The following is an 18,793-nucleotide window of genomic DNA, read 5'->3' on the forward strand; positions in this document are numbered from 1 at the left end:
TGACATAACGTGGCCTCGACAATGCTCCCCGCATACACACTATTCGGACTCCCTCCAGTCACTATCTGGCAGAGTAAAGGTAGCAAGATTATACACTAGATGATCCGGAAGCTTCCTAGAGAGTTACCAATAGGTTCGGTCGGGTGTACTAACTAGCGGCCGGCCTGCGAACACCGCTTTAGAGCTGTACCCTCGAAATGTAAGGAATATTGGATCTAGCCACGACGTTCATCATAACCTCAAAAGTCATCAATCATACTGCATGATGGAAGAGATAGGGAAGGGTGGACCGGAACTTAGCTCTAGAGACTAAACATGGGTTCCACCTCTTCAAGCCTCCAATAAGCAAAGTTGTGGTATTTCACCGGTTGATGAGAGTCATCTACCACCTAGTGCTGCCTGGTAACATAGAGGGGCGGACTTCCTCCATGTAGTGTGGACGCCACACCTCGACCCTTGCTTACGTTGGTTCACACCTGGGTGGTCACCCACCATGTACTTGTGCATGGAGGTTATACCCAGGATTACTAACAGTCCCACCATTGTGAAGGTGCAAGCAGAGGATTTGGCTGTCACAGACCGTCCGGACTTCGCCGAAATTGGGTCCACTTGACTTGAGTGTCACCCGAATATCAGTTCCATGAGCGTCTTAGACTCCCAGGTTTACAAGTACAGCTTGTCTGGCATATCTGAGAGAATGTCTGTGACAACCTCAAGGACCAAAGTGTTTGAGTGACATGTACTGAGTGATCACAATTATAATACCGTGTTGCCAACGTTTTCATAGATAATAACTGCTATTCATCTGCATACTGACTCCACCAGATGTCTCTAGGGCAGCATTTCCCAAACGTTTTTATTCACAGAATACTTTTCATCTCACAACATATTCACGGAACACTTATGAAACACAAGTTTAGCGGGAGTCAAAGAACTGTTGCTAATGTTTTATTACATATGACCCGGTGCGTATCAGGAGCATCTTTATTTCCAACACATGTAAAGCCGAAATTCAAATAACTGTCATACTTTCTTTTTGGTCTTTTATTAGTTGGTTCCTCTTTTTTCACTTCGGATTTTTGGGGAACAAAAGGCTGCGATTGTTCATTCTCACTTTGAAATGTGACAATATTTTGTTCGTTTTCATAGACCACAGTTGCACTACTAGAAGTAGTTTGCTTCTCGTTTTAAAGTTCCTTTTTTCAACCAAAAATCCATGGTCACATATTTTAATAATATTTTGAAATACTAATAATTATCAAAAAAAAAAAAATTTATACTAGTGAGTTTAGTTATATTGGTTTGCTTCCTCCTGTCCTTCACCCAGTGTACTCCAGACTAAATCGCATATGAATGGCATACTAGATCACCACATTGCTACTTTTTCGTAGATGTCATTACTCTATGCAAAATTTATTTTATTCAATTACACTACCCGACAAAACCTTTTTTTTTTTTTTCATCATACCTCTGGAACGAAAGTTGGTTATTCTGAACAAAATTACTGTCCTGATTATGAAAATATCAATATTTTACTTCTGTCACGCACTTCTTAAATTCCTTGTTTTTATACAATATCAGCATACATGGTTGTAATTATTGCACACAATATATGCTACTTTCAATGATGTTTGGCACCCCATGTTCTTGTAACATTTCAGCAAGTTTGTCACCAGTTGCTCAAGTTCGGTTTTCTCTTTCCAAGGAATCCGTAAACGCCTTGAAAGATTTCGATGCATCCAGTTCAACATCATTTAGGTTTCTTTGAAATTCTTCTTAGTTGCTTTCTTATTTGAGGAATGAAAATTCCTCCCTTCAGCTTTGCATAAGATAAATTTGGAAACATTTTCAGTAAATATGCGAATCCTCTGCTTTCTTTATCCAGTACCTTGGTGAAATTCTTAATCTCTCCAAGCTTGATGTGTAAAAGGGGAAGAAAAATATTTTGCGGATCAACATACTTTACATTGCTTTTGCCAGGAATATATTCATCTCTTGTCCCAGTGTTCCACGATGTAGTGTGTGGCTGTTGCAAAACTGTCCCACAAACACAGGAGACACCAGTATTTAGTGAACCACCTTGTAACCCAACAAGCAGTCCAATCACTTTGAGATCACCACAAATATTCCCACCATAGTCACTGTAATGTGTAGTATTACAGTGACTATGGTGGGAATATTTGTGGAACATACATTCGTAAGTTTCTTTCAGGCCTACAGCATGAACAAGAGGAATTGATGGTAAAGTATTTCCATCATGAAGCAATACTGCTTTCAAACTTAGCTTTGATGCATCAATGAACAAACTCCATTCAGGGTTACCGTGATCAATGTTCAGTTCGTGCTTAAGAGACCTGTGATGTCTTTGCAGACACACGTTGTTTTCCATTGCAAAATATCTTGAAAACTCATTTCGCTCTTTCGCACTTGGAGCTCTTCCTCTCTTTGCAACTTGACTTTTTCCAGTCCAACTTTCCTAACAGTGAGGTAATTTTCCTTGGTGATTTTAATGTTCACAACTCCAGCTGGCTTCCGTTTTTCTCTTCCGATTACTAATGACCTTGCACAGATTGTTCATTTACGTACAATAATACCAGATAATCCTAACCATACAGCCAACACGCTTGATCTTTTTCTCACAAACAGCCCTTCTAAGTACACGGTCGAAGTGAGAGGTCCTTTAGGTACTTTAGATCACAACTTGGTGATTGACTCTTCTCCAATGGAGCCTTTATCTCATGGCTGTTCCCAACCTCGTATTGTTCGGCATTACAAGAATGCAAAATGGGATTACCTGCGAGATTTCTCTTTTCTCTGGTCGGATTACTGTTTCAAAACTTCTGATGTCAACGTTTGCTCAGTTCATGTCAGTGAAATTATTCTTGCAGGAATGGAAACCTTTATCCCACACTCCACTTTAAAATCTCGTCCTTTATCTTGATCTTGGTTTTCCAATAAATGTGCTAAGGCTGTTCAAGAAAAGAACACTGCATACCGTAATTGGCATGTTTCTAATTCTTCAGTTTCACTTTCTGCCTACAATAAAACTCGCAACAATTGTAAAGCAGTTATTAATCAGTCCAAATTAGAGTTTGAACAGGCTAAGAGTAGAAAACTTGCTTCTTGCCCTAATAGTAGCCGAGCATTCTGGTCTCTTGCCAAAGCTATTGGCCGTAACTTTTGTCCATCCATGCTCCCACCTCTGTCAAAACCAGATGGTTCGGTTCTCACTTCAGCCAAGGATAAAGCTGACCTGCTACCATCCCATTTTCCTTCCAACTCATGTATTAATGACCTTGGTAAAACATGCTTCATTCAATTCCTCCTGTGGTCTTCCCTCAAAACGATATCAGAAGGATTTTGGCAAAACGTCATGCTCAGAAAGCTCCAGGTCCCGATGGTATTTCTCCACTTGTGTTCCCAAACTTACTCCTGTTCTTTGCCGCCTTTTTTCACTTTCTTATTCCAAAGGTGTTTTTCCTTCTGCTTGGAAATTTTCTCATATCGAGCCAGTTCCTAAAAAGGTTGATAAATCATTTCCATCCAATTGCAATTACTTCTACTCTTTCTAAAGTAATGGGGAAATCAATTAACCACCAACTATTAAACTATCTAGGAACTTTCCATCCGATCCACGATCGCCAGTATGGATTCAATCAGTGTCGATTCACTGGTGCCGACCGGGCTAGCCAGGTGGGTAAAGTGCCTGCCTGGCAACCCAAAGGTCGCGGGTTCGAATCCCGCCGCGGGCTTGGATCAAAGTACTGCAAAAACTTTGGGAGGTGCGCTATGGCCACAAAAGCCGATGCACCAACAACTATCAAAAAAATAATAAAAAAAAAAGATTCACTGGTGGTATTCTGATGTTACCCATTTATGAACAAATTCAATGGAAAAGTTTGGTGATACTCTTGACATCTCAAAGGCTTTCAATCTTTATGCCAAACACAATCGTGTTTGGCATAAAGGTCTTCTAAACAAGCTTCTATGTTTGTTGTTTGTTTATTTGGTTTTTAGGAGCATTAGCAACTAAGGCCATATTGCTCCAGAATATGCGGTGGTCATTCCCTGACCTTTCCACATCCTCCGTATTTGGTGGTTACGCGCTCGAACCCCGGTCTAATCAAGAAGCGTGTGCTATGCACTGCTGCTCCTTTCCACCTGGCTACGGAGGCGCCTCCATAAGCTTCTATCTTATGGTTTGCCAACTGTTTTTTTTGTAATTCGTTATCCAGTTTTCTCTCTGAACGCCCACTGAGGTTGATGGTAGATGGCTCTCTGTCTTCTAACTTCTCCACTAATGCTGGTGTCCCCCAAGTTCAGTTCTTTCCCCCACTATTTTCCTCTTGTATATTAATGACCTGCTTCCATTGACTGGAAATCCTATCCACAGTTTTGCCGATGGTAGCACGTTGCATTCCACTTTACATTTTGAGAAACCTTGCCCTGTTCAATCAGCTTCAACTTCTCTAATGTCCGCTACTAATTCCTTAAATGCCGATCTTCGGGTAATTCTCCAGTAGGGCAAAGACAACTTAGTTGATTTCAATCCTTCCAAAACTCAGTCTTGTCTTATATCTCGCAAAAAGGATTCTTCTGCTCATCTTTGGTGACATTCCAGTTTCTTGGTAAAATGATATATCTCTTTTGAAATTACACTGACTTCTAATCTCTCTTGGCACAACCCATTACAAATATTACTTCCTCTGCATCTAAAAAAGTTGGTTTTCTCTTTCGCTCTTGGCGTTACCTTTCTTTCAAAACAGCTGTTCACTGGGTACAAATCGCAAATCCGCCCGACCATGGAATATTGTTCCCACATCTGCGGTGGTGCTCCCAAAACCTCCCTCAGGCTTCTTGATTCCATTCAGAAGAGGGCAGTTAGGTTAGTTAATGATTCATCTCTGTCTCTCCACTCGCTCTCATAGACTTACCGTTTCTGCTACATGCCTCTTCTACAGATATTTCCATGGACACTCTTCTTCTTAATTGGCTTCTATATTTCTGGCTCTTTCAAAACAAGTCCGAACACGTGCCGCCACCAGCCAACATCCATTTACTGTCCAACTTGAAACTCACGGAACCAACTTTTCATCTTCCTCGTTTGTTCATTCAACTGCAGTTTTCTGGAACAACCTTCCTTCATACATATTTCCTGAAAATTAGTCTACAGAAGTTCAAGTACAGTGTCAACAAATATCTTCTTTCGTCTTCTCAACCTCCAACCCAAGCATGGTACTAAGTATTATAGGTACTTACCTCTCGTGTTTGGGGTTTACATAAAAAAAAAAATTTCGCTTACGGTATATTGTAATGTTTGTACTTTTGGCGAGTAAGTTGTACTGTTGTTACACTGATCAGGATAATTCAGCCTTCCCTTTGGGTAAGCCCAAGTCTAAGCGATCAAGTCGCTTAATTCTTCTTGTTTAATGTAGTGTGGTACCTTTTCTGGCTCACAGTGCAAATCATGTGAAGTACATGGTTTTGGGACATCTGGTAAAACAATGTTTTGTACCTTCGTCACTACTTCCAATACCCCAAGATTTTGGTGGCACGGTACTGGCAGTTCTTTACCATGTGGCACTGGCCTAATTGATGCAGTGCTTGCTCTTTTTGGAAATACCTTTTTAATTTTGTCATGCAGATATAGCAGTCGTCGAAATGATTCATGGGCTCCCACATACCATAGGGACAGTAAAAGGTAATGCTTATCAGCTTGGGATATAACTGCAGCCTTAAGTTTGTTATACAAGTAATACAACCGATATGTGGAGCCCAATTTTTTTCTTGGTCACCGTTCTTGCAGTTAAAGTACAATGAATATGCAACTTTTGTGACATTGTATATTTTCTTCCTCTGAGTTTTTGGGAATAAGTGTCCACAAACAGCAGTTGTCTGGGTGATTGATTTAAGTTCTGTGCTTTGTCTTCTCCATTTTAACAATGCCTTAACCTAAAAATAGTAAAAGCAATTGGTAAATTTAAATTGAAGGTAAATTCTTGTAGCGTAGTGTATCATACATTATATATTGAACGTTGAATGGAGTAATAAAATTAAAAAAAAATACTTGACTGCCTGGAAAAATGCATCAAAATCAAAATATACTATATTGCAAGAATAGTAATGTACTTGCTTAACTTTCAGCCTAATAAACAAAACCAACCAAACGTTAATGCTTAAAAATTGTATTTCAAACAGTAATCTCCTAGTACAGAATCCAGTTATTTATCTACACTGAGTGATCACTGAATTATGACCACCCCTACGAAAACTGAATGCGACCAGTTGGCCACGTGAGGTATGAGAGTGTGGAGTTAACTGACCTAAGTAGCATAGATAAGGTGTATGTTAATGGTTCCAGTAGGTAGTAAACTTCCGAGCGTGATGGGTAAAAAGAAGGATTTATCGGACTTTGATAAAGGACAGACTGTGGGTGCTCAACGAACTAGTGCGATTTCCCAAACGGCCTAACTGGTGGGGTGTTCGAAAGCTGCCGTAGTTAGTGTATCAGGACTGGCGTCAAAATGGTCAAACCCAACAGCAAAACTGCAAAGGTCAGCGAAAGGTTGATGTTAGAGGTGAGCACCGGGTCCAACAACACCTACAGGCACAGCACTGTTGAAAAGTTGACTACCCAAGCATGGGCCAACCCGGAACACTATCTGGCATGACCATGCATCGCACATATGGGCTATACCAGCAGCCAACCCCGACGGCATTCTCCTAAAAGACACACCTGGTGCAAAGAGTATGCAAGTTGGACGTTAGGAGACTGGAAGGTGTCTGGAAGGATGAGTCATGTTATTTATTCCACACCGTGGATGGTGGTGTACGGATTTGGCATCATGAGGCTCTTTGGTGCATGTGGAATGCATCAGTGGTCTCTACTATCGTCAACTGCTTTCTGTGTATACCCTGATATGTTACTTTTCCCCCGAATAGCAATGGTGTCTTCCAAGATGACAATGCACCGAGCCATTGGGTATTTGTTGTGCAGGAATGGTTTTAGTAACACAGTTCTGTCTTCCAGCATATAGATTGGCTTTCGAACTCCCCCGATATCAATCCCATAGAACACTTGTGGGACACTATGGAAAGGCATATCAGGCATCTGGATACACTAATCACCTCCATTTCTGGCCGCATTACACACAGCTTGGTTGACCATACCTCCCAAACGCTTCTGACATCTTGTTGTATCAATGCCCATCGGATAGCTGCTGTACTGAGGGCAAAAAGAGGACCTACGAAGTATTAGGTAGGTGGTCATAATTCAGTGATCACTCAGAGTATATCTTAAAACTGAGACGTGGTAGGAAATTTTTATGATTGATTTTAAATTCTATACATAAAACGTGACCAGAAACAACCATTGATTTGCAGGAGGTAAAAATCAAGTTGGGTAGTGTTAAGATTTTTTGCGGAACACTAGTTCACATGTGACAGAACAGTTTGAGAAATGCTGCCGTAGGGAAAGAAGCTTGCTCTCAGTACTAGCATTTGCAGCTGACTCTGTATGGTACAATGCTAGACATAATTTAAATAAGTTGAAAACATGCAGGATTCCTTCAAAAAACTATTTTTTTTTTGTTATTTTGTCATTAGGAAACATTTCTTCCTTTGAGTTATGCCGATCACTGTCATTACTCAAAAAGTGTTCTATGACAAGGTTCAAGTAAACATTTCGCATCATCACCAGTTGCTGTCATCATGCTTATTTGTTTGCAAATATCTGATTACAGTACATCACATTTCCTGCTACTTGAAACCTCACATCTGAATAGAGTACACAAGGCAAACATGTTTTTCAGATTTCATGGAAAACCTTGTCTATATGTCTTCTGAAATTATGTTATATTTCTTTGGCATATTACTAAGACATTAATTAGCTTTGCAGCACACAAGTCTGATCAAATATCTTTTTTTTTTATGTAAACCCCAAACACGAGAGGTGGTAGAACCTACAGTACTTAATACCATGCTTGGGTTGGAGGTTGAGGAGACAAAAGAAGATAGTTGTTGACATTCGACTTGAACTTCTGTAGACTAATTTTCAGGAAATACGTATGAAGGAAGGTTGTCTCAGAAAACAGCAGTTGAATGAAAAACGAGGAAGATAAAAAGTTGGTTCTGTGCGTTTACTTCAAGTTGGACAGTAAATGGATATTGGCGGCACGTGTTCGGACTGTTTTGAAAGAGAGCAGGAATTATAGAAGATAATTCAGAAGAACAGTGCCCATGGAAGTATCTGTAGAAGAGGCATGCAGCAGAAACAGTACGTCTATGAGACAGCGAGTGCGGAGACTCTGTTAGAGATGAGTCATTAATTAACCTAACTGCCCTCTTCTGAATAGAATCAATAAGCCTGAAAAGTTTTGGGGGCACCACCCTAGATGTGGAAATAATATTCCATGGCAGGGCGGATTTGCGATTTATACAGAGTGAGCAGCTGTTTGGAAGAAAAGTAACGCCGAGAGCGAAAGAGAAAACCAAGTTTTTAGATGCAGAGGAAGCAATATTTGTAAGGTGCTTGTGCCAAGAGCGATTAGAAGTCAGGGTAATCCCCAAAAGAGATATATCATTTTGCCTAGAAATCGGAGTGTCACTAAAGATAAGCATAGGAGCAGAATAATCCTTTTTGCGAGATATAAGACAAGACTGAGTTTTAGAAGGGTTGAAATCAACTAAGTTGTCTTTGCCCCACTGGAGAATTACCTGAAGATCGGCATTTAAGGAATTGGTAGCAGATTTTCGAGAAGTTGAAGCTGATTGAGCAGGACAAGGTTTCTCAAAATAAGTGGAATGCAATGTGCTATTATCGGCAAAACTATGGATAGGATTTCCAGTCAATGGAAGGTCATTAATATACAAGAGGAAAAGAACTGAACCTTGGGGGATATCGGCATTAGTGGAGTAGTTAGAAGGCAGAGTTTTCTCTCTGATCACTCACTGAGGGTGAGTGATCAGAGAGAAAACTGGATAACCAATTACTAAAAACAGTTGGCAAACCATAAGATGGAAGCTTGTTTAGAAGACCTTTATGCCAAACACGATCGAAAGCCTGAGATGTCAAGAGCAACTACTTGTGTTTCACCGAACCTTTCCATTGAATTAGTCCATAAATGGGTAACATAAGCCAGAATATCACCAGTGGATCGACACTGACGGAATCCATACTGGCGATCGTTGATCAGGCGGAAGGTTTCTAGGTAGTTTAAAATTTGGCAGTGAATTGATTTCTCCATTACTTTAGAAAGAGTAGAAGTAATTGCAATGGGACGATAACTGGATGGGAAGGATTTGTCACCCTTTTTAGGAACTGACTGGATATGAGAAAATTTCCAAGCAGAAGGAAAAACACCTTTGGAATAAGAAAGTGAAAAAAGGCGGCAAAGAATAGGAGTCAGTACAGGAGCACAGGTTTTGAGAACAAGTGGAGAAATACCATCGGGACCTGGAGCTTTCTTAGCATCAAGATTTGTCAAAATCCTTCCATTCTTTTGATGGAAGACCACAGGAGGCATTGAATGGAGCATGTTGGGAATAGTGGGAGTGTTTTACCAAGATCGTTAATGCATGAGTTGAAAGAAAAATGGGATGCTCAGGTCAGCTTTATCCTTGGCTGAAGTGACAACAAAACCATCTGGTTTGGACAGAGGTGGGCAAAAGTTGCGGCCAAAAGCTTTGGCAAGAGATCAGAATGCTCGGCTACCATTAGGGCAAGAAGCAAGTTTTCTACTCTTAGCCTGTTCAAACTCTAGTTTGGACTGGCTAATAACTGCTTTACAATTGTTGCGAGCTTTGGTGTAGGCAGAAAATGAAACTGAAGAATTAGAAACAAGCCAATTACGATATGCAACATTCTTCTCTTGAACAGCCTTAGCACATTTATTGGAAAACCATGGTTTAGATAAAGGACGAGATTTTAAAGTGGAGTGTGATATAAAGGATTCCATTCCTGCAAGAATAATTTCACTGATACAATCTGAGCAAACGTTGCCATCAGAACATTTGAAACAGTAATCCGACCAAGGAAAAGAAGACTCGCCAGTCATCCTATTTTGCATTCTTGTAATGCCAAACAACACAGGTTGGGAATAACCATGAGATAAAGGTTCCATTGGAGAAGAGACAATCACCAAGTTGTGATCTGAAGTGCCTAAAGGACCTCTCACTTCGACCTTGTACTTAGAAGGGTTGTTTGTGAGAAAAAGATCAAGCATATTGGCTGTATAATTAGGATTCTCTGGTGTTCTAGGTAAATGAACAATCTGTGCAAGATCATTAGTAATTGCAAAAGCCTCAGCATCTCGACCAGCTGGGTTGATGTGACTAGAAAACAGAAGCCAGCTGGAGTTGTGAACATTAAAATCACCAAGGAAAATTACCTCACTGTTAGGAAAGTTGGACTGGAGAAAGTCAAGTTGCAAAGAGAGGAAGTCAAAGAGTTCCAAGTGATTAGTGGAGTTGGGAGAACGGTAAAGACAACAGATGAATTTGACACAATGAGGTAGAGAGATTTTAAGCAAGTGAAGATCAAAGAGAGGAGATTCCGAATTGCCAAGTCTCTGACAGGGAATATCAGAATGGACAGATGCACAAGCACCACCTTTGAGGCAAAAAGAATCATACAGCGAATAATTTGGGCATCTGAGATGAGCAGTAGTTGAATCAACCGATAACTGGGATTCTCTCAGAAAAAGTACATGGGGTTTGGCAGACTACAAGTGAAAATGGACATTGTTGAGATTAGAATTGAGACCACGTATATTCGTGAAATTAATCAGGAAGTGCTTGGGAGATTTAGGTCTTTTTGCAGATAAGCTTGCTCTATTAGTTTGACAATTTGTGGTGTATTCAATAGTAAGAAAAAGTGGGTGGGATATGCTGTATGAAGTAATGAAATTTTTGGATAGGCATACACGTGGTAAGAATATACCCAGATCCTTGACATAACGTGGCCTCGGCAATGCTCCCCGCGTACACTACTCGGATTCCCTCCAGTCACTATCTGCCAGAGTAGAGGTAGCAAGATTATACACTAGCTGATCCGGAAGCCTACTAGAGAGTTACCAATAGGTTCGATCTGGTGTACTAACTAGCGGCCGGCCTGCGAACACCGTTTTAGAGCTGTACCCTCGAAATGTAAGGAATATTGGATCTCACCACGATGTTCATCATAACCTCAAAAGTCATCAATCATACTGCATGATGGAAGAGATGGGGTTAGTGTTGACCGAAACTTAGCTCTAGATACTAAACATGGGTTCCACCACTTCAAGCCTCCAATAAGGAAAGTGGTGGTATTGCACCGGTTGGTGAGAGTCATCTACTACCTAGTACTGCCTGGTAACATAGAGGGGCAGCTTTCCTCCATGTGGTGTGGGCACCACACCTCAACCCCTGCTTACATTGGTTCACAACTGAATGATTGCCCACCATGTACTTATGCATGGAGGTTATACCCATTATTACTAACAGTCCCACCATCGTGAAGGTGCAAGCAGAGGATTTGGCCATCACAGACCGTCTGGACTTCGGCAAAATTGGATCCAGTTGACTTTAGTGTTACCCGAATATCAGTTCCATCAGCGTTTTAGACTCACAGGTAGCAAGTACAGCTTGTCTGGCTTATCTGAGAGAATGTCTGTGACAACCTCAAAGACCTAACATACATTACAATGAACAGCGCTTTGTGTATTTCTATTTTATTTAGACTACAGATAACCTGATGCCCAATTCGTTAACAAAAATTATCTGAAATTTACAAAATTTATAAAAAAAGAAATAAAACCTGTTTTAACAGTTTATTCATTTATTGTGAAAAAGGAGAAAAAAGAAAGTTTTTAATCATAAGGAGAAAAATAAGTTTTTTTCAGAAACTCTGTCACCAACCATATTATGATGGTGAGATGGGAAAGGAGTATTTCAAGTAAAGGCAGATTCTCTGTCATAATGGCAGATGTATGCCTGTGAAACACATATGGTGCAAATGTTAACTGTACTTTGAACATTATGAAAATAGATATATTCACATATCTATATTTATAGATTTGTAACAGCGAAAGCATGTCAAGTTAGATGTTTAGACTGGATTGCAGGAAGTTTTATTTTAGCCAGTGAGTTATAAATTACTGGGGAAATACAAAGGTCAGCTGGATTCCTGTTGGAGGGAAACCAATAGGTTGACTATTTCTTGTTCTCTTATTATTTTTTAAATTTTTTTATTTTATTTCTTTTTTTTTTTTTTTGGCTGGCACAGCATAAGCCATAGGCTTCCTTGTGCCACGTGGCCATTGCTAATACTAATACAGTCAATTCCAGTTATTTGGGACACATTGGGACTAGTGCATTTTGGCCCGATTATTTAGTTTCACATAAAAAAAAGTTAAAAATACAATGGATCCCCCCGCTTTACAATTGGTTCACTGTACAATCAAATCACATTACAATAGAGTCACCATAGTAAAGTACCATTCACTATGCGATGTGTAGGAAGCGCCAGTCATTGTGATCACGTTTGTTGAATTTCAATTCTATTAAATAGCGAAAATAGGAGGAATATTACCCACAGGTTATAAAAGTAAAGATATATTTAGCACAAATTTATCCTTTATTTCCTTACCAATTAAAAAATTAAATGACACATGAAAATCAGAAGAATATACGTGATAATCGGAATAATTAATACATACTGTAATATGTACATACTAACTAGTTGACATTTCTGTTCACTGAAATTTGTGGGTGGGGGTTAAAATTTAAAACAGTAAAAAGATAAGCAATCAACAACAAAGAACATAGCACAAACGAATTGCAAGTAATACGATATGCACAAGTGAGAACAGAGTAACAAGTTACGAAGCTTTCAAAATAGGAATGAAGAGAAGATTCTGAAAATTAATTTTTTTACATGATTGAAGATTCCATGGAAGTTGTCGTTATTTGGTTTTTTAGGAGCATTAGCAACTAAGGCCATATTGCTCCGGAGATATGCGGTGGTCGTTTCCCGACCTTTCTGCATCCTCTGTATTTGGTGGTCACAGGTTCGAACCCCGGTCTAATCAAGAAGCGTGTGCTATGAATTGCTGCTCCTGCCCATCTGGCTATCCATGGAAGTGTAAATACATTTCACCATAATAACTCACAGAATTCCAGCTGTCGGTATTATTGAAAATTCAATAAGATTGCGTTTATGATAGATTGCACTAACAGAAAAGCCCAATAAACAGGTGACTACTAATTTGTTTTATGGTTGTTACCTCCAGAAAATCAACCGAACCATGTGGTACTGTCGGAGACAATTGTAGGGTAGTCTCCAGTGCTGTGGTCTCCTGCCCCAATTAAACGGCATGCTGTCCCAATTAAGCGAAGTAAACCCTGGATTCTGTTTTTTAAGATTAGTCTCAAATAAACGGCCACCCTGATTAACCAGTGGCCCAAATAACCAGAATCCACTGTATTAGACAATGAAAAGGTAAAATATGGCAAAGAAACTGGCTAATACTGACTGTAAAAGCAAAATAATTTTCGATAAAACGTGCAATTTTTTTTATTTATTTGTCTGACAATATTATTCCTTTTAGCGAGATGGAAGCAAAGAAATAAGCTATTTTCAGGCAACAATTACATGTGAGAGACAGAAAGTGAAACCAGATAAGTACACACTGTAATATAAAAATCCTCTTAGACTAGCAGGTAAGTGTAAATAATAAAAACAAACATAATACCAAAACCTTCCACAACCATTTACTTGCTTACTATAGTAGCTAGTAATATCATCAGGAAATGGAAGAGAATGGAAAACCATATGGTAGAGTGGATTGAGGGAGTAAGATTTCCTTAACCCTGTGAGCACAATAAATACCTGTACATCTGAAGTTCATATTAAGTAAACAGAGTAAAAACAAAATAATAAAACATTCTGGATATCTCTCTCCCTTTTTGCCAGAAGCACATGAATCAGCAACTTACAACATGGACTGCATTTCTTCCAATTCCCCTCATATTCCATAAGTCACGGTCATGGTGGGCCCACTAATAAATGGTATAGTTCAAGATGAACAAAGTGACCAGACAGAATAATATGGTCGGTATATTTCAGTGTGACTGTTCAGTGGGTATATTTGCACAAATGTGTATGTGACATATGAAAAAAAAAACAAAGAAACAAGGAAGAAATGCACAAAGATGCATGGGTACCATGCCACATTCTGCTCACTTGCAATGGGGAAACAAAAGAAAAGAATACCTGCATACTTAATCTGATTGCTGCAATGACTAGTTTCACTTTTGCTGCTGTATGCAAGCTACTACACAGAGAAGCAAAAATAGAATTAGTCATCATGAATGAATTGGAGGATGAACAGAAGTCACAACCCATTCCAACTGCATAGACCAAACATTTTTTTACACAGCACAAAACTGTTTTGTTGATTAGTCATATGGAGTGAATGATGTTCTCCAAGATCATTCCCAAAGGAATATTTAGTAGTAAATGAGTTAGAAGTGAGTGTATCTGCACAAATTTTAATTACTAAAACAAATGAATCTGTGCTCATCTGTTGATTTAGTGCATAGCATAAAAGCAGTTGATGCATTAGCATCCCTTTTGAAAATCGGTGGATCTTAATTAAAAGAAAATAACCGAAGAAAATTCACTAATTTAGTGAGTGCCTTGGTAATCACTTATATTTGCTAAAGAAACTTTACAGGTAATAAATATGTAAATTTTAATACACCCAAGTTTATACATATTTAACAAAAAAAAAAGAGAATTCATTTGCTTTTATTTAGAAAGTTAAAATATCACATGGCAATGTAAATCACAATCAGATATATTAACACAGTGCTCCAACTATACACAGGCAGTATTATAAAATTTCTACTATAAAATTATATAATGCTTTATGAAAATTCATTAAAATACATGAAATGTTTCTGCAAACTCATTTAAAAACTAGTTGTACTATATGTATACATAATTTGGAGGAAAACAACTTAAAAAAAATAACACTATAAGGACAATAAAAAATTTTTGTTGAACACAAATTCATATTTCAAATACTACTCATCCATAAAACAGACTGATGGAAGTGGCACTATCACAGTGTACGAAAATACTTCATGTATATCAAAGAGTACAAGGCAGAATATACTGTGACACAAATATCTCTGGGTAAAAAGTATGAGACATTGTCAATTTATTGGAAAAAGTTAATTCCATACTCTTCAGCTTTCAGAAATTTTACAAATGTGTGTGTGCTTTTTTTTTTTTTTTTTTTAAATAAAGATCTGGCAACATTTTATAGAGTGTAGACAAGCATAAATAATGAAATGGTGAAAATTTAAACTTCTCTGCATATTAAATATTTAAAAAATTTGTAAACCTCTTAATGTTGTCCATATCTACAATTAATATTTCATATTTCTTCATATTCTAAAGTGGTGGTGGTTGAACTGTTACATCTCTGAAAAATCTGTGTCCTAGAGCTGCTTTTGCTGATATACGAAGACTTGGCTCATAAGTGAGCAGTTTCTGCAATGAAAATGTTCAAAATAGTGCTATTAAAAAAAAAAAGACCTCAGATATGCACACTAAAAAGAAGTCATACATCACCTAAAAAAAAATGTGCTTCAGGCATATGGAAATATATATAAGTTGTATCAACACATTGAATTAAATATGCATAAATGGATGTGAAAGTTATAAAAAGTGCCAGCAACTAGCAGGGTGAGGAAAGTAGAAAAAGAAGTGTAGTAGACTTGCGAAAGAATATTAAAATCCTAGAGGTTACGATAAATTAAGAAAATTATGGGCTGAGTTACCAAGCCAATATAAAGTAGGGGAACTGTAAAGGAAAATTAGTACATCAAAATAATAATAAAATGGAAATGTTATAGCTGTCATCAGATATGGAAGAAACATTTAGAAAATGGTCAAATATAATGCAAATATGTATTATCTGATGCCAGCAGAAATAATTATTGATACATGATCAGGTATTTCATCCCTGGAATAATACCTGATCATGTATGCATCAGGGATGAAATACCCTGATGCATACATGGCACAGCATTCCCACTACTTTGTGCACATTACTTTGCTGCTCTAGTCTGGAGCATGAGTTCCGTTTAAATACAATTTAATTGATTAACAGTGAAAATTAATAAGATTAATAAATTTAATTGATTAATTGACAATACTACACTTAGCCAATATTTTCCTAAATACAGTGATAGGTATTACGCTACCTAATTTTACATTATACTTTATGCTATCAAGTTCATTAAATTAGTTATATCCCTACTAAAAAGTAAAAAATTAGCACTAATGATATTAAGAGTAGGAGACCGGCAGAATTACTTAAAGTACAGGTCAAGGTTGAAAAAAGTAGTGAGTTAGGGTTGATTTGAAAGTGTCTGCAATTCTGGCCAGACACGATAGGAGGGAGTATATGATGAGAGCCTTGTCAATCAATTCGACCCGGGAGAGATCGTGCAAGGCTCAAGGGGTAGAATTTTTCTCGGCTTCGTCTGTGCTTGTTAACAGGAGAGACTGCTTCTACATGGATGGGATACACTTAAAAAGAAACGGTGCAAGAATATTTGCTGATGCTATCAAGGCAGAGTTAGGTGAGTCGGAAAACTGCTAGCTCGGTGGGGATACAGACTAATAGATTAACAGTAGCCACTGGCAGAGGTGAAAGTGATTCTTGCACTGCTTCTATTGAAATGCAATTGAGCAGCGGCCTGGAAAGCAAGGCAATGGGGATTTCAAGGGTCTGCTGGGAGTCATAATGGAACAAGTAAATACACGGGCTGTGTTAGGGTAACTAAGAGTAAAAACAGGTGCATGTATACTTGCATGTATACCAATGCTAGGAGTATAGTTGATAAATTTAATGAGCTTGAAGTGCTAGTCAAGACATCAAAGGCAGATATTGTTGGGATATCAGAGACTGTCACACACAATATAAGAAGTGCAAAATTGAATTTGAGGAGTTTAATGTGTACAGAAAGTTGTTGCTGTTTTGGTTTTTAGGAGCATTAGCAACTAAGGCCATATTGCTCCGGGATATGTGGTGGTCATATACCTGACCTTTCCGCATCTTCCGTATTTGGTGGTGACGGGCTCGAACCCCGGTCTAATCAAGAAGTATGTGATACGCACTACTGCTCCTTCCCACCTGGCTACGGAGGCGCCCATGTGTACAGAAAGGATAGACAGGACAGGAAGGGAGGAAGGGTTATGCTGTTAGTTAAAAAACATAAAAAAATCTAAGGAAGTGCATCCAACTGATGTTGGGGGATAATGCAATGTTGAGTCTGTTTGATGTGACATAAGCACTTGGAAAAGAAAAGTGAGCATAGGTGAGTGTAATAGGCCTAATCAATCTGATGAGTATAATGAGCAACTGTGCAGAGAAACAGAGCGGGCCAGTAAATCAGAGTGGCTTATAATGGGGAATTTTAATTTCCCAGAGATTGACTGAAATTTGTGGGTTGATCACTCTCACACTAGCAAGACTTTTATGGATTTATCGGATTATTGTTTTCTACAGCAGCATGTTCAGGAGGCAACTAGAGGGAGTAATACTCTTGATCTGATTATCAGTAGTGATTCTTCATGCATTAAGAATCTGCAGATAAAGGAACCACTAAATGGCAGTGCTCATACTGTGCTGAAGTGGGATTTACTCAAGAGGTAACTACCATCTGGAGTAAAGGAAAGGGTTTTTGCTTTCATAAAGGTGACTACGGCGGTCTGAGACTGTATTTAAATTCTATATGGTGGGACCAACTGATGATGTTACCAACAGCAAATTCAAAATGGGAAGCATTCAAAGAACTTATCTAGGAAGCTACTAGGCTTTTCATTCCAACTAAGAAATACTGTTCAAGATTTAGGCCTAAATGGATGTCAGATGAACTAATTAGACATGTGGTAGAGGAAAAAAATGCATGGGGTACATACAAATTAACAGGTGACACAGAAGCCTATGATAGATATAAACTCTTCTGTAACCAAGTCACAGAGGAGGCTAGGCAGGCAAAGGAAGATTACGAGAAATCTTTGGCAAAGGATGCAAAGAATTCTTTACTTATGTAAACTCAAGAAGGAAGAGGATGAATCAGATTGGACCACTTGATAACGATGGATCAACTGTTGATGATCCTGCTCAGCTAGCTAAGAAACTAAATGAATATTTTGCATCTACATTCACACCAGGGGTTATTCAGGGAGGGGAATGCCAGAGGCGTATTAAACTCTGGCAATAAGCTAGATAATCTTGTAATAAATGAGAGTAAAGTGGAAGAGAAACATAAGAAAGGCACCTGGGGTGGATGGAGTCTATCCAGTTACATTAAATGAACCACTAAATACACAGCAGCAAAGGAAGTAAGTAAACCCTTGGCCATAATTATGAGAGTTTCCTTGGACTCAGGGGAGGTGCCCATGGACTGGAGATGTGCAAATGTGACCCCAATCCACAAAGGAGGATCAAAGGGAGACACAGGTAATTACAGACCTGTTAGTTTAACTTCTGTTCCAGGATTATTTGGATAATTATTATATGTTTATTAATATTGAATCTGAAAGTTAATTTTTTTATTATTATGAAATAATAAAAATTTAATAAAACCAAACAAGAAAAAAAAAATGAAAAATTTAAACATGTTGGAGCAGTGTGGCATTAAGGGCAAGTTGCTGCTATGGATAAAGGGATGGTTGAGTGGGAGAAGAGGGATGACTGTAAACTACTGCAACAGGATCTAGAAAAGTTAGGCA

General features: G+C 38.6%; 1 protein-coding gene and 1 long non-coding RNA gene across 2 annotated transcripts in view; one reads left to right on the forward strand and one right to left on the reverse strand.

The window, feature by feature from the left end:
* Positions 1 to 18,793, forward strand: part of LOC150084494 (uncharacterized) — a 205,115-nt gene that overhangs the window by 31,515 nt on the left and 154,807 nt on the right. The gene's annotated exons all lie outside the window — the stretch shown is intronic.
* LOC150084495 (cyclin-dependent kinase 2-like) overlaps positions 15,392 to 18,793 on the reverse strand; it is a 75,451-nt gene continuing 72,049 nt past the window's right edge. The window contains exon 8 of the mRNA XM_090375245.1: positions 15,392 to 15,538. Coding sequence (XP_090231371.1) covers positions 15,440 to 15,538 — 99 coding nt within the window. The 3' untranslated portion in view covers positions 15,392 to 15,439. The remainder of the gene's footprint in view (positions 15,539 to 18,793) is intronic.

This window comes from Mastigoproctus giganteus, chromosome 6 (assembly GCF_048544385.1).
Source record: "Mastigoproctus giganteus isolate SK-2022 chromosome 6, ASM4854438v1, whole genome shotgun sequence".
Taxonomy (NCBI): Eukaryota; Metazoa; Arthropoda; class Arachnida; order Uropygi; family Thelyphonidae; genus Mastigoproctus; species Mastigoproctus giganteus.